The 22,021-nt window shown below is 40.4% G+C and overlaps 1 protein-coding gene across 1 annotated transcript in view; it reads right to left on the reverse strand.

Moving 5' to 3' along the window:
• The window catches only part of APOB (apolipoprotein B), a 37,047-nt gene extending 15,405 nt beyond the window's left edge, over positions 1-21,642 (reverse strand). The window contains exons 1-20 of the mRNA XM_073568299.1: positions 21,490-21,642; positions 16,573-16,611; positions 14,426-14,541; positions 14,192-14,337; positions 13,573-13,717; positions 12,868-13,014; positions 12,659-12,783; positions 11,225-11,307; positions 10,816-11,032; positions 9,734-9,961; positions 8,912-9,029; positions 8,684-8,830; positions 6,886-7,097; positions 5,511-5,751; positions 4,539-4,715; positions 4,270-4,461; positions 2,888-3,055; positions 2,190-2,398; positions 575-757; positions 135-256 (exon numbers count right to left, since the gene is read on the reverse strand). Coding sequence (XP_073424400.1) covers positions 135-256; positions 575-757; positions 2,190-2,398; positions 2,888-3,055; positions 4,270-4,461; positions 4,539-4,715; positions 5,511-5,751; positions 6,886-7,097; positions 8,684-8,830; positions 8,912-9,029; positions 9,734-9,961; positions 10,816-11,032; positions 11,225-11,307; positions 12,659-12,783; positions 12,868-13,014; positions 13,573-13,717; positions 14,192-14,337; positions 14,426-14,541; positions 16,573-16,611; positions 21,490-21,547 — 3,073 coding nt within the window. The 5' untranslated portion in view covers positions 21,548-21,642. The remainder of the gene's footprint in view (positions 1-134; positions 257-574; positions 758-2,189; positions 2,399-2,887; positions 3,056-4,269; positions 4,462-4,538; positions 4,716-5,510; positions 5,752-6,885; positions 7,098-8,683; positions 8,831-8,911; positions 9,030-9,733; positions 9,962-10,815; positions 11,033-11,224; positions 11,308-12,658; positions 12,784-12,867; positions 13,015-13,572; positions 13,718-14,191; positions 14,338-14,425; positions 14,542-16,572; positions 16,612-21,489) is intronic.
• Between the last annotated feature and the right edge of the window lie 379 nt (positions 21,643-22,021).

Here is a 22,021-nt window from a genome sequence, read left to right on the forward strand (position 1 = left end):
GCAGTTCAGCTTCATTGACTTAAATGTTGGTGAGCTGCAATACCAGACACAGCCCAAGGGTGGCGCTCTCCTCAGGAAAAAAAGACTTGTTCTTATTTTGAACAATCCCTATAAAACCTCAGAAATGTTATCACCTTCTGCTTGTGCGGAGATTTGGATAGTGTCCACCAGGTCCCGTTCTTCTCTGTTCATCCTGTAACCTGCAGTCAGGGAATATTCTTGCACCTCTCCTGTTGGTTGGAGCTCCAATTCATACCTTGCAAGAAAAAGATACTTATTTTTTCTTTTCCCAAAAAGTTCTTATCCCCTAAAACCTACAGGGCCTAGCAGTGCGTTCACTACAGAGACAGCCCTCACCACTGCCATGGCGCCGGATGACCTGAGATTCTTACTTCCCTCTGTAATAAACATTCTGTCTAGCGGCCACTAGGGGGCACTCACCATATAGAAATATATACAACTTTTAGTGCCTCCAAAACAAGCGCTAACTATCTACAGTATCTCCTACTAGAATTGGGTAGAAAAGCAGAGAAGATTGTGTGCAGCTTTGAGCAAGTGCAAAAATATAGGTTACCTGGTCTCTCCGGTGAGTGGGAAGTAAGGAGCACCGTCTATAGAGCTGGCATTAGAGTAAGCCATGCTGGTGCAGTAGTTCAGCCCCGTGAGTAGAGGCCTGCACGTCGTCTGCTCCTCCCTGTTCTCAACGATGGAAGGCAGGACCTCCGTCTTCGACGGAAAGATCAAAGTGACTTTGTTGCTAAATTAGGAAATGGAGCAAGTTATTTACAGTTTCACAAAAAAAATCTATTATCATCTATTAATAAATCTATCTATTATCTATCTATCATCAATTATCTATTATCTATCTATCTATTATCTATCTATTATCTATCTATCCATCTATTATCTATCTATCTATCCATTATCTATCTATCTATCTATCCATCTATTATCTATCTAGCTATCTATTATTTATCTATCTATCTATCTATTATCTATTATCTATTATCTATCTATCAAGGCAACTGTTAGGTGGATTCATAACTGGCTTAGTGATCGGACCCAAAGAGTGGTCGTAAATGGCTGCACATCCAGTTGGAAGAATGTCTCAAGTGGGGTACCACAGGGCTCTGTCCTGGGCCCTGTATTGTTCAACATCTTTATCAACGATTTAGATGAAGGAATTGAGGGTAAACTGATTAAATTTGCTGATGACACAAAGCTAGGAGGGATAGCTAATACTAGAGAAGAGAGAGAGAGGATTCAAAAAGATTTAAATAAACTGGAGAAGTGGGCAGCAACTAACAGAATGGTTTTTAACAGGGAGAAATGCAAAGTACTACATCTGGGCAATAAAAATGAAAAAAGCATATATAGAATGGGAGGAATAGGGCTAAGTGACAGCACATGTGAAAAAGACTTGGGTATACTAATAGATCACAGACTGAATATGAGTCAACAGTGTGATGCAGCAGCAAAAAAGGCAAATGCAATTCTAGGATGTATTAACAGAAGCATACAGTCTAGATCACGTGAAGTAATTATTTCCCTCTACTCCTCTTTGGTCAGACCTCATCTGGAATATTGTGTCCAATTTTGGGCACCACATTTTAAAAAAGACATCAACAAACTGGAGCAAGTTCAGAAAAGAGCGACCAGAATGGTGACCGGTCTGCAAACCCTGTCTTATGAGGAAAGGTTGCAGGATTTGGGAATGTTTAGTTTGCAAAAGAGAAGACTGAGAGGAGACTTAATAGCTGTCTACAAATATCTAAAGGGCTGTCACATTGTAGAAGGATCATCTTTATTCTCATTTGCACAAGGAAAGACTAGAAGCAATGGGATGAAGCTGAATGGGAGGAGACACAGATTAGATATTAGAAAAAACTTTTTGACAGTTAGAGTGATCAATGAGTGGAACAGGCTGCCACGAGAAGTGGTGAGTTCTCCTTCAATGGAGGTCTTCAAACAGAGGCTGGACAGACATCTGACTGGGATGATTTAGCGAATCCTGCTTTGAGCAGGGGGTTGGACCAGATGGCCCAGGAGGTCCCTTCCAACTCTACGATTCTATGATTCTATGATTCTATGATTCTATCTATTATCTATCCATTATCTATCTATTATCTATTATCTATCTACTGTATCTATTCTCTATCTATCTATCTATCCATCCCTCCATCTCTTACTTGATGCTGAAGAGTTTTGTTGGTGTAGTCGGTGCAGGAATGGAGAACTTGAACTGTCCATCTCTCATAGAGATTCGCGCCTGGACCCCGGATTCATGGTAGATGTTGGTGTTCATTTGGACGGCATGTCTGGAAAACTGTGGAATCTGGATTCCTATCTGTGTGACAAACTCTACGGCAACTGCCGGATTCAGGGAAAATGACTTTACCTGCGGAGAAGATGAATGTGCACATAAGTCCATCTCGCTTGTCCTCAATATCTGGCATTCTGCCGAGTGAGAAGGACGAGAAGCCTCTGTCATTCCTCAGCTCTGGGTCATGTAAAGTAATGGCTATTGTATAGGCAGGAAAATATTTATTTTTTTCTATATATATACTGTCTATGTTGTATTTTTTTTACCAGCATGAAGCGGTTGGATAGTTTAGTAAATTGTGGTTTAATTAAAGAGTCTCCATTCAACACTGACTCTTATTTAGAGTTGTAAGAAAGATTGTCTCTCGCTCTGGAGGACACAACATGAGAATTGTGTAATGCCTCACTTCCCCTGTGGGGGAGCTGCAGGAAAAGAGGACATATGCTGCCTGACATCACACCGCTGATTGCTGGAGCAGGATACCCAGCAATCAGCTTATTTTCATGGGAGCCTTTTTGGAAGAAAGGGATTATCTATAGGAGACAACCAAAAAACAGAACTTACATCCATGTTCTTAGTTTTTATTCCGGCCTTTGTACCCGGAGCAATTATTCCTGATAAAGATACTTGGAGCTGAAGGCCGGATCCGGTTGGGAGGGAGAACTGATTGTCCAAGAAGATGTAGTGAATGAAGAGGTCACTCTCGACTCCGCCGGAGAAAATCTGAGCAATCTGGAACATTACATAGAAAAACATTCAATTATCACATCATGAGTATAATAAATCAATCTCCCAATGGTGATTGATGAAAATAATTTTTTTTTTAAATGACGATACCATTTCACCCACTGTGTATTGCACCACCCAATGGCTGGAATACAAATTGCAGCCTGTGAAAAGTTTTATGTCACGATCCTGCCCTAGAATAGTCTACAATTTAGTGTTGGATATCTATAAGGTTTCACATGTGCCATCTGCTGTTCAATAGATGGTAGTGCAGACATCTTTCTCAAATACCTGAAAATAAAATCTAATCTCCTGTGTGACACTTTTTAACTGTTAAGTCATTAAATTTAAAGCCATCTTCCAACAAATTACCCTAACATTGACTTTGACTCTAAAATAATTGCCGTTCTGGAAATAACTTCTGTGCCTATAAATAATTTTAACCCCCGAGTTAAAGCCTGCAATATTATCTACAGCTGCATCTACAGCTCTGCAGGCTTCGGAGCTGAAATCTCTCGGCTTGATTGACCATTTCAATATCTAATCTGCATTTTGATGTCGGGAAAACAAAATGACAAATATAGTCCCTTCCTACGTTTATTGGAGAAGAAGTCTCCTTCAGCAGAGGCTATGCACCTTCTCTGACGGGAAGGCAGAAAGCTATTCCTACTGGCTGTCATGTAATGAAGGGATCTCTATGTGAAGATCTGGCTATGAGAAGAGTGAACCGAGCATGCGTGACCACCAGCACTCCCGCTCATTAGGTGGACATGCACAGTGCTCTACATTTTGAACATCAGGTGGCGCCATAGTGTGTAAGAAAAGGTCATAGCTCCTCGGAGATCTGGCTGTGAGAAGGGTGATCCGAGCATGTGTGACCACCAGCACTCAGCTCATTAGGTGGACATGCACAGTGCTCTACATTTTGAACACCAGGTGGTGCCATAGTGTGTAAGAAAAGGTCATAGCTCCTGGGACATCTGGCTGTGAGAAGGGTGATCCGAGCATGTGTGACCACCAGCACTCAGCTCATTAGGAGAACATGCACAGTTCTATACACCAGGTGGTGCCATATTGTGTACTTAAAGGTCATAACTGTCACTGGGTCATTTATTAATGTTGCAATTTTTTAATAATCTATACAATTAATATGATATTTCCTGTGGGGGGAAAACTCTTTTAAACTATCAAATCTTCACTATCATAAAGCTACGACCTACCTTTCCAGGGAGGTCCTGAGCAGATTGGAAGCTCTTCAGCATCAAACTTCCCAGCGTCTTGAAGTCACTCAACTTAATGTAACCCAGTTCTTTACCGAGGATCTCCAGGTAAGCATTGGCCTCCGGGGCATTGCTAGATCTGACTTCCCGTACCAGCTTCTCCACGTTGTAGAGGAAAGCCTTCTTCAGGTCCTACAGTGGAAGATGGCATATATTATATACATTCTGTACCTTCCTATGGTCAATCATCGCATTGTATCATATCTTACCTGGTTCTGCTTGTCCTGTCTGGAGATTCCAAACCACTTGTACAAAATTTCGGTGACTTTGTCGGGAACTTTTCCATCCATCCAGTACAAAGCTTTTGTAGCGGTGTCTGGGAAGAAGCCTTCCTTACCAAACAGAGCGTCGATGGTTGGTTCAAAGCCTTTGCCTTCAAGACCAATCTGTGGAAAATAACCAATCGTTGATCAGTATGACGGTCCACGTGGTCACACATTAGCACTACCGCTCCATTCACACAGGAGACCAAGGGACCCTCGTTCTCCTAAATGAGGAGTGTCCAGGCAGTCAGACCCCCAACATTTAAATATTTATTTCCTATTGTGTGATAAGCTTTGATTTAAAAAAAAAAGCAATTTAAAGGGGACCTTTCACTTAATTTTTTACATTTAATCTGCACACCTCCTCCAATTGCCACTGATCCACTGATTGTGGAACAGTTTTTCTTTTTCTTCTGTGTCTCTCTGTTCCAAAGTTATGCTGCCAGGAAATAATGGTGCAAGTTTTCCCTTCAAACAATCGAGAGTATGTCAATGTGGGCGTTTGCTTTTTCTCCTTTGATGCTGGCCAATCAATACAAGGCCACACCCACAGAGAAGTTCTGTAGTACACGCCCACTTCATTGTAGGTGAAATTTGCACCTTTATTATTGGGGGCATATCTTTGGAACCGAGGGGCACAGAAGAGAAAGATAAACTGTGCCATAATCAGTGGCGCACCAGCAATTGGAGGAGTTAGTCAGTTTAGATGAAAAAAATTAGTGAAATATCCCCTTTAAAAAATAGATTATAACCAGAGGTACAACATGAAGCACCTGAGCAAAATCTGTGCCCCCCACTCCCATATATTATACTACTACAGTTTTTTTTTGGACTGGGTACTACTACAGTCTCAGTTTCCTCTATGGCTATGTCATTTATGGTATCCGTGACTCCGCTCTTTATATGCCGTCTCCTTACCTCAAACATATCCATGGACTTTCCGAAAGCATTCAGCGTTGTCTCCAGCAGGACCTCTCTGGGCATGTAGCCGGTGGAATCATAAATGATGTTTCCTTCCACTTTGGCCCCTAAACTATCCACAAACACTGGAACATCCAAAGCCTTGGAGATTTGATAATTCTTAGACAATTTTGTGAAGTCGCTGACGATAGCGGGAATGCCGTTTGACTTGAGGGCCTCTTCTAGTTTGCTTTTTAGCCTGGGAAGAAAGATGGTAGGTGAATCAGGACAACAGGAGACTAAAAGAGGAAAAAAATGAATTAAAGTGACCAAAATAAATCCAAAATTATATATCGGTTCAATCACAATATCTGATGGGAACCTGTCTGGCTGATGCAGTTCCAAATCCTCTGCTCAACTTATCATAGTCAGTTAAAGGAGTAATAGTCATTACTGAATGGTGTCTTGGGTCCTCCATCTAAACAGACCCGTGGGTCACATTCACGCCACCGGTCCCAGAGACACTAATGAAATAGCAGCACGAATGTGCGATCATTGCTCCATTTAAACAGTTATCACTCAATTTATTGCAGATATCCCCATCCTGTGAAAAGGATGTTATCAGTGGAATACCAGTTTAAATCATAAAATGCTGCATTCTTGCAAACACCACTAAGGGGAGCTCCATCCATAGGGATTTACATAGTTGCTAGTGAACTTAATAGAAGCTGTATACGTTTGTGTTCTCTAAGCTCCCCCTAGTGGTGACTGCACGAGGCCAGGATTTTATAATTCTATGACCATGTGAAACTAGGCAGGGGATTTGGAGTTTCGTGTAAAAAAAAAAAAAAGATCGGCGCTCAATTGTCTTCATTATAGAAGGGGTCCACCTTTTTTGGGCATTTTTTTTTATTTAAGTGCATACATTTGGGATGAAAATCATTTTTTTCAATTGGGTTTCAAGCAAAAAATTGAACCATTGACTTTTACAGGTCTCTTTGTTGCATTGCATAGTGAAGTTTGATGTGGTCTGTGCTCATGAGTCAGCGGAGAGGAGTTGAGAAAAAGACAGAGAGATGAAAGACTTACTAACTTCAGATCAAACCATCATAGTGGGCTCGCTGAATGACTCTCAGTTTACTCTTTCTAAAGCCAACAATAGACAGTGCAATGGCACTGAGAAGGCTAATGGTGCAAAATTCTTATTGAAATTTAATTACAAAAATAATGTTTTTAAGCCCCAAATACATGCAGTTAAGCAAAATAAAAAAAAGTCCCCAAAGGTGGATGACCCCTTTAATCAGCACATCGTTATAGACCTAGAATCCAAGTGGCGGATGCTCAGTTTTAATAATGTGAATTATGCTACAATTAGAGATTGGTCTGGACTTACTCCTGCATTTCTGGTGCATCGGAGTTCTGAATGTTAACGATGTGGGAGGCGACAAAGTTCTTCACTTGCTGGTTGTCGTCCTTGTAGAGGGTCCGAACAACCTTGCGAAGGTCAGATGGTGAAGGGTTTCTCATCAGGATGAGGTACGCCGCCAGCCTCTTCTGGACCGGTGAGTTTCCATCTTGGAAGACCTGGACAAGTGCACTTCGAGCCTGCGATAAAAAAGGATAACATGCATTACCCTGCAGGGGGCGATAATGAGCCTCGGAGAAAGCTCCTCCCAAAATAAAGAAAATAGGACATCCTAAGGCATGATGGCAGAGACAAAGTACAAAAAAAAATAATTTTTTCCTGATATTAGATGTTTTAATTACTTTTTCTGTACAAGATTAAGGGCTGGTTATCTTTGCCTGACAGCAATTACTTACATGCGTTACATGGCAAACATTGAACTATAGATTCCAATTTACTTTTTTGGGGACATGTTCTGTGACCTGTGCAGAGATCACTGTGCAGGGAGGGGTGAAGAGGTGAGCTGTGACTTCTATTGTGAATGTGGAATATATATACATAGTTGTTTACTGTCTTAAGCACTCCTGTCTGTCATGATAATGAGACTGCTGAGAAGTGACATCTGCAGAGCGTAAAGTATCAGCCTGTTATGAGACTCAGTGTGGAGAGTGGAAACTGCAAGTATTCAGTATGTGGCCCAATATTACATATCCCATTCACCATATAGATCATGAAAAATCAATATTAATTGTAAGTTTATATCTAAAAATGTTTTTGGTGACGAGTCCTGGACAGAAAGTAAAGCGCCACCTGGTGATTAAGAATGAGAAGGTTCATCTAATACGCTTAGTGCTGCTCTCTGTTCACCGCAGAGCTCTAATAGAAATATATTTCTGCCCTGATGGCCATTTTTATGCAAATAATAGAAAGACCAAGCAGTGTGGAAATTCACTGAGCATGTGTGTCCACCAGCACTCAGCTCCTACTGATGGATGTGCACATTACTATACGCATTAATCACAAGGTTTCACCATACTATGTAAGAACATATTATAACTTTTTACTGGATTGTCTTTGTAACAACCTAAAAAAATGCTAATATTTTTAATTTTTTAACATATATACAAAAACTGTGATATTCAACCAAAGGCCGGTCCCCTTAAAGGGGATTTGTCACTGGGTAAAAAGTGTCCAGTTTTTGCTTGTAGTTTATTCCCCATGCTCCTCTGAGTGTTGCATTTTTTGTTTTCTTGAGATCCGTCTAACGGTTCCAGAGATACGGCCCGTTTTATTCAGTGCTGATTCTAATGGCACTTACAAAGGAGGCGTGGCTCACAGGGTAAGTAGACATGCCCCCTTGCAAACGTAAAAAAAGATCAGTGAACAAAAAGGCTCATATCTCTGAAACCATATGGCGGATTTAAAAAAAAAAAAAAGCGCAATACTCAGGGGAAGAAGCAGGAATCAATGAAGAGAAACAACTGGACACTTCTGTTTGTCTTACATAATAGGTGATCACACGATTCCTTTAGGTAAAGAGACCATGTGAGTACATGCTATATAGAATGCTTGGGGTAGATAAGATACTAGAAGATTAGTTGAGGCCACCAGGACCATTGGAGGTAGCATGGCCAGAAGGGATCAAGGGTCCATTGGCCGTAAGCAGATGATTGGGTTATGATTGGTGGCAGCCCTGTTGCAGAGGACACTGACTCTCACTAACATCACATCATTTTTGTGAGCGGTCACAACTCGGGGGGTTTATCTCTATGGATCTATCACTTACATCATCAATGATGGACATTTTGCGTAGAGCCTGAACGGCCGCCTTCTGCACCTCCAGTGAGGGCGCTTGGCTCCTGACACATTTCACAACGGAGGACTTGACCTGCGGATTGGCTGCTTCTAATACATTCCCCATAATTCCAATGGCCTGAAGAAAGAACAACGATCTGTGAGCTGCAAAGTAGAATAGATTTCACAATTTTCTGACCTTTTTTTCTACATTGGATACCTTAAGAGTCTGGAAAGTTTTGTCTTGGTCTCCGGTGCATTCGTTGTCAATGAGCGAGGACATGAAATCGGCCACGTCCCTCAGCTCGGGAGTGATGGTGCTCCTGTCCGCATAGAAGCTGGCGATGTAAGAGATTGGAAGGATTCAGCACAGATTGTCTTATGTTTGGCGCTGTTCGTTATATAAAGCAGAATTTAGCTATAGATATTCACAACTGACTTTTAGGATCGCTGCTTCCAATAGGGGGCACCGGAGTTCAAGTCCTTTTCCTCTTTGAAGAGGCAATTACCATAGATATTCACATAAGCAAAAAGTTTTGATACTGCAAACAACAACTGGCACCCTCCACTAAAGGCTATGGAATCAGCAGATATTTTTGTATATTAATAGTAACAAGAAATGTTTATTGAGACGCATATCTAACCCTGGTTGGCTTTTATAATTCCAGTATTGCGTAGTACCTATAGTCACCACCAGAGGTCACTGCTGCATTTCAATTCTCTAGAACTAAGGAAGTTTCAAAACTTTCCAATAAACTTTTTTTTTTCTTTTCTGCTTCACTTTACCTGCGCTGATACATTGTGGGACAAATGGGTGTTCTCAACTATCTCCATGAGTCCTGTAAAATGGAGCTGAAATCACGGGACACTTGACCCCATATATTATTGCTTAGTGGGGAACTTTAGCAACCAGCAAGCTCTCACCTATTCCTCCGGAGAGCCATTCATGATATACATGATTGATAAAAATCCCCCAAAATGGTTGCCTCAGCTTTTTTTAGAATATTTGTCTATTTTCTGCATTACTCCATAGAAAACTCACCTGCTGACAGCGTGGCTCAAGGCATAAAATGAAGCTCTGCTTTGCTTGTACTGAGCCATGTTCAGAAGCTCTCGTACACGCTTAGTGCAAGGTGATGGCAAAAGTCCAAGCGCGTACGTGACGGTATCGGTCAGGACTGGCGACACATCACCGGTGCGCAGCACCTGAAGAATCGCTCCGAAACATTCCGGAGTTCCGCACTGAGTCAAAGCTTGTAGTATGATAGGACTGGAAATAATACAAAAAAGATAATATAATCAATACGAGCCGCGTTCTTGCAATGTATGACATTTACAGTAATGATAAAAATGGGCGAAAGTTTGGAAGTTGTTCCCAAAGTCGCAGTCGGACTCGACTCAATGTAGTGCAATGCTGACATCTAATGGTCAGGTCCGGATGTGCAACACACAGAATTGCAATCTCTGGGATTAGGAATTATTGCTATAGATTTGGAAAACTTGTATTCAGACAATGCTTTCTCCACGCAAGGAGCAAGCGTTAATTATCAGCGACTATAAGTAAGATTTTGCTCATATCACCCTTCTTTTCTTAAAAGGAAAATAAAATCTAAAAAAAATATGAAGAATATATTTGGTATGGCCGCCGGGGTAGCTGTCCTAATAAATAAAATAGCATAGTATTTCTCCCATATTGTGATAAAGCAATGGAAGAAAAAATCAAAATAGCAGAATCATTGCTGATTTATGGTCACTTTGTCCTCCCCTCCCCCCCAAAAAAAAGATATGAGAAAGTCCAAAAAGTTATAGTTTTCGTACGGTGACAAAGAAAAGCAAAAGTGACTACATAAACCTGGAGCCATCCTGTAGAGGTCCCATCTCTGGCATCTCTAAAAATCAGGATTAATCCTTATGTAAAAGTAGCAACAAGTGCTCCATTTCCCTACAGTGCCTCCGCAGGTGAACCGGAGCATTACACCGTTCTCATTGAGAGCTATAGGCAGCCTGGATGTGCTGGGATTTCTAGTAAGCGGATTATACGCTCTGCTCTGTCTAAGATGAATGTGGAACGTTACTCAAATAAATCAGAAAAGGGGTTTTCCATCCCAAAATCTCTGTAAATACCTTGATAGCTCCATTAGTCTTGGCACAAGAGGCCCAAGGGTCTCGTTGTTTAGGGCCCGCAGGGCGGTGACCAGTTTGTAGAACCTGTTTGCTCTCTGCTGGTTCTGTTCTGTAGATGATAATCTCTGCAGCTCCATAAGGTTTTCCACAACGGCATCTTCGCTGGTAGATGGAGACTCCGTGGCCTCCAGGGCCAGGCTTTTTACGATCTGTGAATCTATGAAAAGTACAGGGACGAGTATCACATATACGGAGCGCTCTGATGTGACCTGTCAAATATATATATACTTTGTATACATATATTCATATACCTTGTACTAATATATATATACCACCATTCGGTGATTGTGTGGCTCCATCTGCTGGACGATTTAGGAATTACAGCGTCGTAAATTCTACAGATTCTCACCTGCAAACTCTCTGTTGTTCGTCTTGGAGGAATCTTCCAGCCTCAAGGTCTGGGTGACTTTTGCCATCATGCCATACTGATTTCTGAAATAAATGGAAAGGGATATATAACAGCTTAATAATTACACCCCTGTGCTCTTACCGGACAGTGCAGGCCCCGGGTGGGTTATTTTTTCAGATATAGTTGCCCCTGATGCGTTTCCACGTATCATGGTATTTATTTGTGCACGTATTTAAGTTTTTATGTAACTTTTTTTTTCTTGTCTTTAGTTATTTAAGTAATTAGTCGACTTCTGAGGACATTAGTTTTATTCCTGAATCTGATTATTTCCACATATAGACGGCTAATTAATCCTCATTCCTTTGGCGGTAGTGTACATTCAGGCTATGGAGAGCCCCACAGTGAAGATTACAATGAAGCCCCCTTCTAGCATAGATTTGCATTATTACAGTCCCTAATTACCTGGGACAGGAGCATTTAAAAGGGTTGTGCGGTCGTATCCTCCCGCCTGATCTGACATGGAGCCAAACAAATGCATGATGGGCCGGACCGTCAGGCACTCCGGCTGTACTGAGCCCCAATGCCGTCGCTCTATTCATTCTCTGCTAAGCAGTGCAAAACTGTCTCCCCCATGGAGGATTAATCCCGAGGAAGTCCCTATGCCTTATCTCTGCTCCATACAGATGGGCTTCTTTCTCACACACCCCAATAATCAGGAAGGTATTACCTATATTAGGAAAAAACTCCAGTGCTTAGCTGATACCCAACTAGTTTACATGATCCCTGGGTTATTCGCCAACACCTTAATTGTGGGTCCTGTGGAAAGAGGATTCCTGCAGCATAGGCACTCATCATCACCGTCAATGCTTGGTAATCACCCCACTTTGTCTAAATAATCCCTGGGTTATTCATCCAAACCCTATCTTATGAGTCCCATGGAAGGGGGATTCCTGCAGCATAGGCACTTAATATACCCTTCAATACTTGGCTATCACCCAACTTGTATTTATGATCCCTCAGTTATTTATCAACATCCTAACTTGAGGGTTCTGTGGAAAGGGGATTCCTGCAGCATAGGCACTTATTATACCCTTAAATGCTTGGTTATTACCCAACTTGCCTTCATGATCCCTCAGTTATTTATCAACACCCTAACTTATGGGTTCTGTGGAAAGGGGATTCCTGCAGCATAGGTACTCGTCATCACCTTCAATGCTTGGTTAACTCCCAACTTGTCTTCATGATCCCTAAGTTATTCCTCAACACCCTAACTTGTGGGACCTATGGAAAGGGGATTCCTGCAGCATAGGCATTCATTATCCATAACAGATTTACCTTAAATTAAGTGGGAATCTTCTTTCTAAGTTACTCTGGGCTGAACTGTTTTATTAATATATGATATGGCAAAACTTTGGGCACCATTATTGCACTTACTTGTGGGAGAAGGGAAGGAACAGGTGAGTCTCCACACAGGATGCCTCAGTCACATGTCTTCTTTTTGTCTCCAGGGTGTACTGACAAGTCTGGCTGCTGCTGACCAGTGTGGACAATGGGGCATTCTGGGAGAAAAAAATATATTAAATTATATAAACAATGAACCAATAAACCATAAAGAACCTGTAATACTAGAGAGAAGGACATACCAGTCCTTTAAAGAGGGCGATTGGGCTGACGTAGTCTCTGGACGGCGTGAACTGGTCGCATGTCTTCAGGTTTGTACGGACAGTGACATCGGCACTCCCTTTCTTTCCTACGCTGATTTCACTTTTGCATTTTCCATATACAGTGTCCTGTAAATTGGAGCAAAGAAAGAAGAAAAACTCACAAACGTAATATAAAAATATTAGTCCATCATTCCGGCTGACGGACCGTGGACCCAGGTGGAGCTGCTTCTAGAAAAAGTTTCAGATCTGTTTTTCTAAGCTCGGACAATCCCTTTAAATTTAAAAGGGGTATTGTGGTCTACATAAATTATCACCAATCCACTGAATACCTCACCTCTAGGACCACGACCAATCGGCAGAGCAGGGGACTTGTACCCGTCAGTCTCCAATGTCCTCAAGACCCGGGAGAATGGGTGACATAAGCTCAGTGTACAGGTGGCCATGGGGGTCCTCGTGTTGGAGGACCCTTAAAATGATCACATATCCATAGAATACAATCATTTATGTAGGATGGAATAACCCTTTAAGAATACAGTCACAATGGTGGTGGATAAATCCATGGCAAGCAGGGATCAAATCTGCAGATCTCCACTTGCTCTTCAGTAGTCACTGCATGCTGGGAGTTGTAGTCTCACCACCGTCGAAGACAATAACCGATTCCAAGGCCATAACAGGTATTCTTACCATGTTACTTGTTTCCTGTGTCTCATCTGGAGCAAGGAGAGCTGAAATGATGCCTCTCTTAATATTTAATACAGTCCCAGGTTCATCTTCTTTGGGATACAACATGACCCTTTTCCCATCCTGAACACTGAAGTTGACTTCATACCTAGAGGGAGACATTACAAAACATCAGAAATGCAAAGTAAAAAGCAAATACAGATCTGATGGCTTTCTCTACCCAGACATGTTTCCTTAAAGTGGTCACAGCATTTCATGTAATAATAACCCTTTTCTTGTAGATCTCTTCTCACTAATTAAAATCTGCCGCCTACCACTGTGCACTATTTCTGGATAATGCCTCTTTTCTATCATAAAACATTGATTTATTCCAGTCACCTGCAGTACCACTTTTAACCACTTCTGACAAGTCATGTTTTCCATAGAAATCAGTGCAACAGCGCCCCCCCTCCATTCTTAGAATTGAGTCAAAATATTGACCTTTGAGTCACTGTAATTTTAAACAGGAAAATCTTTCTAGAAATGGCAGCCGCTTCATTTTAATGAGACCAGACAGCGCTATTATATTCTTATTTTATAGAGAAGGTTATGGCGGTCCCTTAAAACAGTCCTCCTAGCTTACTTGGACATAGCGTTGGAGAAGTCGTCAGAGTTCTTCGCCTTCTTGTAGATGGGCTTGCCTTCGGAGTCCACTCCGTACACCTCTCGCAGGGTGCACTGCTTTATCCTCAGGATGAAGTTGCATGGTTGTGGCACCTCTAGCTCTACCTGGTATTATACAAGATGACAAAATATTTAGAAAGGGGAGAAAAAAAAAGTATAAGATTGTGACATTCCCCAATCCATGTCCACTTACCTTGCAGCTAAACTTGGACCCGCTTTGTGAATCAGCTGTACCGGACACCCCACTGGATGTAGCAGCGTCATAATTATATACATATTTCCTAAGATGTCTGAACTTAATTGTATCTCCTGAAAGAAATGTAGGAACAAGTGTAAGGGAAGTAAATTATAATTATTAATTGAATTAAAGAATCTTTTTAATTAAAAAAATATATATATTTTCATGCACCCTAATTCTGAGTTAAAATAGGGGGTCATCCATTCAGGATCCTCAAGCCTTGGCGAGAGTATAGAGCGGTTACTAAGAACGTCCTATTAATGTGAATGGACTCTGAAGTCTTCATTAAAAATGTTCTACCATTTTACTGCTGCAGAAAGTCTATAAGTCCTTTATCTAGCTGAGTGCTGCGCAAAAATGTTGCAAATGCATCAGAGCTCCTGCTCTCGGTTCTGACAGCTCTCCCGGCTCTCCGCTCCCTTCTCTCAGTGTTAGAGATAGCAAAAAAGAAGGTGATCAAAGGGCGAGAACACATAGAGACTCAAGGAGGACAGAGAAAACACGTTCGTTATAGAGAAGTAGGAAAGCATATGAAATAAGTGCAGGATAGAAGCTGTGCTGAGTTATCGGCCAATGAGTACAACAGCACCATGACATCATCACATCCAGCCTATATTACAGGGAGAGGAAATCCCACAAGAGAAAAATCTGAAATTTGGATCAGTCTGTATATCAGAGAGATAAAAATGAAGGAATAAAAATTGCAGACTGAAACTTAGGTAAAATTAAACAATATCACAGTTCATAATGTATTATGAAATATTTTACACTAAACTCCTTCAAGGGAATTTAAAAAAAATGTATTCACATATATTAAAAAAAAAGTAAAAAAAACCCCTACAATAACAAATTTAATTAAAATGTATAAAAATGAAGAAAAGTTATACAAAGCTTGATTAGTGTAAAACACTTTTTTATACATATATATATATATCATAAAAACCCTTGCTTGGTAATCACAATCACAGGACTATAATAACCTCAGATAATTTAATAATAATGTAATTGGTGTTACCATGACCAATATGTTAAAAAAAAAAAAAAAAAAAAAAAAACAAGATTAAACAAAATAATGCAAAAAAAATGATTTTCTCAAAGTGGTGGCATAAAATAAAGTAAATGCCACCACAGTTTACACAGGCCTAGAAAGAGCAGGGAAGAAACATAACATTTTGGGGCTTAAGCCAAGTCTAACAAAGCCTGTGTTTAATTTCTTGACAATAAATTGATCATTCAGTGATCATCTATAATCCATGGGGAATCTGGCAGCAGGTGCTCAGTTTCCCTACAGCACCACCAGGTGTGAAATAAAAAAATTACACATTCCTCATAAAAAAGGCTTTGTATTCCCTGCTAAGTCTAAGACAGATGAGTATCAACTTAGTAACTCAGTATTCTCGAAAAGTGTATTGAATGTTGTCGTATATAAAACTATGAAATACTTAACCAATTTGCAAAGTTTTCATTAAAAAATTATTTTTTTTAGGAATATGACCATGTCTTACTGTATATAAAAAAAATGTTCAAAAAGTCAAAGTTATTCAGAGAATTCAAATTCTTCTTGGGTAACTCCAACGGACGGTGACCAAAAAAATGGACCGTGATTCGGGAAATGGCGCGTGCATAGCTGGCCTTTGATTGCAATCTACCAGGTGAACACAAGAGGGCGCTATCCCCTCAATGTTAACACTGATGTAACCTCAGTCATTTGCCAATTTATAGCACACTTTGTCCTATATAGAACAACTTGTATCTTTTCCAGGGAGCAGGAATGGCCTCCAGTCTCCGAGACAAAGGTTAAGCACACAGTACACACTACGCGATCTCCCGGAAGATTATCTGCAATAAATAATTATCCACGCTGATAGGGCAGGTATGAAGTCACCTCACCGCCTGCTGTTTACCGGGAGGACCAGGGCTCAGGTAACAGAGTCCATTCCAAAAATCAGATGGAAATGCTGTCGCAAGACTGGAAATCGCCACATCTGAACTCCCCCTATTGCAAACCTAACTAGGGCTTAGTTTTTATCTGGTGACGTTCCTAGGTTCCATTTTGGCATTAATTGATTGTATCCGATGCAATTTATAAAGTGTAATCTTACTTGAGCAGCTGGGATTTTGGCTTTCCGTCCCATCTTCTTCTGCAAATGCAATAGAAAAAAATTATCAGTTAATGTATATAGTGATAATAATAATAATATATATATGTAGTCTGGCTACAATAATACAACAACGTATCATAATACTAAATACCCCGGTGACCGCTCTTCTCTCAATTCTTCCCTAATACCGGATATGGATTCCTCACCAAATTTCACAACATAAACTACAAACATTAGACATCCTGCCCCGAGCGGCTACAGTTTTTGCCAATCGGCGGTCATTTACTAATCTGCTTAGACAAATCGATCGAGTGCCCAATGCGCCCGGATAGATGGGTAGCGGAGCGTTCTGTCGTTGTCTCAGAACGTCAACCTGTTTTCACTGCCCCGTTATCGTTCCCAGTAAAGTTGAGCGACTTTGGTCGGATCGGGTTTCATGAAACAAAATTTGTTTCAGATGAAGCTCGTCCGACTTGGGCAAAAAAGTCGGAGTTTCGTCCGAAACCCGACCCCAATGCAAGTCAATGGGAAATAAAAGTCGTCATTGAGCGGATTACATTCACCCACTCAATGCCGACTTTTATTCTCCATTGAATTGCATTGGGGTCGGGTTTCGGACAAAACTCCGACTTTTTTTGCCCTAGTCCGACCAGTTTCATCTGAAAGAAATTTTGTTTCATGAAACCCGATCCGACCAAAGTCGCTCAACTCTAGTTCCTAGGATTAATAGACCTTAGACCTGATGAGACTGGTGCATTTACTTTGACAAGCATAGTTAGAATGGCTGTATCATCTGCGGATGAAGACGAGCATTTTTTTTTCTAATCTGACTAAACCTATAAAATGATCATGTTAATATCAGACAGATGACAGATTTAGAAAAAAAAAGGGATCCCACGGCGTCAGCTTCATCCGGTGTAAGGGATTTATTTAATAATGTAAGTAGTTATACTGCAAAATATGGTATATGTATGTAAAACAAGTGTATCTAAAAAAAAAAAAAGCGAAAAAGTTTGCACGGTCCCTCAGTGGTTAGCACTGCAGCCTTGCAGAGCTGGGGTCCTGGGTTCAAATCCCACCATGGACAACATCGGCAAGGAGTTTGTATCTTTGTATGTGTTTGCGTGGGTTTCCTCCTGATTCTCCCGTTTCCTCCCACACTACAAAGACATACTGATAGGGGATTTATTTTGTGATCCCCAATGGGGACAGTGATGATAATGTGTGTAAAGCGCTGTGGAATATGATAGGGCTATACAAGCAAAGTATAATATTAACATAAAGATTCCATCTCGTCTTCACTGTATCTGCTTGAATTGCTGCTATTTATTGAGATATAATGAATGTTCAGAGTATCCACACTTTATATATATATATATATATATATATATATATATGCAGTACACACACACACACACACACACACACATATATATAGACACACAGACACTGACTCACACATTTAATTAGTTCACATCATATAAGATTCTTTGCTATTAATGTGTCTGAACTTTTGTGGAATAAACCTATGTGTAAGAATATACAGCAAAAAATCTATAATAGTACTAATATTAGTGATATTAGCAAATATCACACGGGGAGGATTAGATGCACGGCTCAGCAGTCAGTATCACACAGGATAGGATTAGATACACGGCTCAGCAGTCAGTATCACACAGGATAGGATTAGATACACGGCTCAGCAGTCAGTATCACACAGGAGAGGATTAGATACACGGTTCAGCAGTCAGTATCACACAGGAGAGGATTAGATACACGGCTCAGCAGACAGTATCACACAGAATAGGATTAGATACACGGCTCAGCAGTCAGTATCACACATAATAGGATTAGATACACGGCTCAGCAGTCAGTATCACACAGGATAGGATTAGATACACGGCTCAGCAGTCAGTATCACACAGGATAGGATTAGATACACGGCTCTGCAGACAGTAACACACAGAATAGGATTAGATACACGGCTCAGCAGACAGTATCACACAGGATAGGATTAGATACACAGCTCAGCAGACAGTATCACACAGGATAGGATTAGATACACAGCTCAGCAGACAGTATCACACAGGATAGGATTAGATACACAGCTCAGCAGACAGTATCACACAGAAGAGGATTAGATACACGGCTCAGCAGTCAGTATCACACATGATAGGATTAGATACACAGCTCTGCAGACAGTATCACACAGGATAGGATTAGATACACGGCTCAGCAGACAGTATCACACAGGATAGGATTAGATACATGGCTCAGCAGTCAGTATCACACAGGATAGGATTAGATACACGGCTCAGCAGTCAGTATCACACAGGATAGGATTAGATACACGGCTCAGCAGTCAGTATCACACAGGATAGGATTAGATACACGGCTCAGCAGACAGTATCACACAGGATAGGATTAGATACACGGCTCAGCAGTCAGTATCACACAGGATAGGATTAGATACACGGCTCAGCAGTCAGTATCACACAGGATAGGATTAGATACACGGCTCAGCAGTCAGTATCACACAGAATAGGATTAGATACACAGCTCAGCAGACAGTATCACACAGGATAGGATTAGATACACGGCTCAGCAGTCAGTATCACACAGGATAGGATTAGATACACGGCTCAGCAGTCAGTATCACACAGGATAGGATTAGATACACGGCTCAGCAGTCAGTATCACACAGGATAGGATTAGATACACGGCTCAGCAGACAGTATCACACAGGATAGGATTAGATACACGGCTCAGCAGACAGTATCACACAGGATAGGATTAGATACACGGCTCAGCAGTCAGTATCACACAGGATGGGATTAGATACACGGCTCAGCAGTCAGTATCACACAGGATAGGATTAGATACACGGCTCAGCAGTCAGTATCACACAGGATGGGATTAGATACACGGCTCAGCAGTCAGTATCACACAGGATAGGATTAGATACACGGCTCAGCAGTCAGTATCACACAGGATAGGATTAGATACACGGCTCAGCAGTCAGTATCACACAGGATAGGATTAGATACACGGCTCAGCAGTCAGTATCACACAGGATAGGATTAGATACACGGCTCAGCAGTCAGTATCACACAGGATAGGATTAGATACACGGCTCAGCAGACAGTATCACACAGGATAGGATTAGATACACGGCTCAGCAGACAGTATCACACAGGATAGGATTAGATACACGGCTCAGCAGTCAGTATCACACAGGATGGGATTAGATACACGGCTCAGCAGTCAGTATCACACAGGATAGGATTAGATACACGGCTCAGCAGTCAGTATCACACAGGATGGGATTAGATACACGGCTCAGCAGTCAGTATCACACAGGATAGGATTAGATACACGGCTCAGCAGTCAGTATCACACAGGATAGGATTAGATACACGGCTCAGCAGTCAGTATCACACAGGATAGGATTAGATACACGGCTCAGCAGTCAGTATCACACAGGATAGGATTAGATACACGGCTCAGCAGTCAGTATCACACAGGATAGGATTAGATGCACGGTTTTTATGTGCAATATAATCATCATAATTTGTTATAACTAACCACAGTTGGTTACTATGCCCAGGCAACGCCGGGCTCTTCAGCTAGTATATAAATATATATATATATATATATATATATAATAAAACAAAAATAATATAATAAATATAACATATCATAACAATAGTAATATTATATATATATATATAATAGTAATGATAATAATTATTCTAGTAGTAGTAATAATAATATAATAATATAATAAAAAATAATATAATAAAATATGTAATAATATAATATATATTTCATATAAATGACATATATATGTATATACTGTATATATATATATATATATATACGTACACAGTGTATACATATATATGTCATTTATATTCAAATATATAAATGTAGAGATTTGTAAAGTGCTCCCCTCACATTGGACTAAATACAGAATGTTAGTTACATTATCTACTGTACATCATAGTCTGTCTAAACATATTAATTGCAGGAAATGTCTTATTTCTAGTGAGTTTATTAAATACGATAAATAACAACTAAAGAAATATCTCTGATTTATTTTTAATCTACAAAAATAAAATAAAATGAAATAGAAATGATGCATAACTCTGACCACCTTATCCAGACCAAATTTCCAGTCCCACCATGTATTATACATATAACCATTCTTTGAGTAGACCACCGTTCCAGAAGACCACCCCTCCAGAAGACCACCCCTTTAGAAGGTCACACCTCCAGAAGACCACGCCTCTAGAAGACCACCCCTCCAGAAGAGCACTGTTCCAGAAGACCACTGACCACCCCTCCAGAAGACCACTTGCCAAAGCAATTTTTAATGATTGTTTTTACTCTTTAAATCAGTTCAATGTTTTCCCATTTTAAAGCTATGGATAAGGGTCAGGGTTATCCTTAGCTAGTATTACTTTTCTACATATATTTGCAGGATTGTTGTAGCTATAGAGCATATCATTATTACGGATGCTTTTTGTGTTCCTTTAACTATACACAAGGAACATATCTTCTCAGACATATTTCCTACTACAATGCATCAGTAAAATGTATTTACTTAATTCAACTTATCCAAATACGGTATATATTTAATAATAATAAACTATATATATATATCACATGTAAAATAATATCAATCAATAATGTAATAAATTATTAAATTAAATGCTGACCATTTCTATTCATTAAAGGAATACAATAATATAAAATACTGTTTTTTGCTATTTTTATAATAATATTTTAGAAGTTTTGGTATTTTAGAAGGCAGCACGTTATCATCCATCCAACCATCAGATGTCAGGTCCCATAAATTTATAGCTATAGAATGGCCCTGGAATAATTATCTCCAGAAGTGGATCTATTACTTACGAGCTAAGATGCAACTGCTGGCGAACAGCACAAGGAGCAAGAGCGTCCTAGTGCCCATGATGGGCTGTGACAGCTCTCAGGAGCTCCTTATCTCCCTTGTATGCCAATCCTGGCGTTTCTTCTCACGTCCCAGGGAGAGAATGAGTTTTTGCCATGGACATGAATTTATATAGGCAGGAAAAACCAGCTGAGTTATTATGTTTGGGAGTTCAGAGCAAATTGCAAAAGGTCCAAAGGGTAAAGTTTTGCCTGGGAGATTAGTGTGATGACCTGGGCCTGGAGCTGGGAAAACAGCAGTGATCCTGACAGCAGCACCAGGGTCTATAGTTATATGTATTATATATACACAGGGCCCGATTTATTATTGCATTTCCATTTTCATGCCTCTAATTTTTCATGCTTTTCCGCTTATTTTTCTTTTACGTCTTATTCTTCTTTTAATTCCTTTTTCTTTTAATTTTGACCTTTCTAAATTCTTATTTACATGTGTTTGTCTGTCTTTTTCGTGTTCATCATTGTGGGTAGGGTTTGG

Source organism: Dendrobates tinctorius, unplaced genomic scaffold (assembly GCF_039654945.1).
Source record: "Dendrobates tinctorius isolate UK_male_01 unplaced genomic scaffold, ASM3965494v1 ptg000021l, whole genome shotgun sequence".
NCBI lineage: Eukaryota > Metazoa > Chordata > Amphibia > Anura > Dendrobatidae > Dendrobates > Dendrobates tinctorius.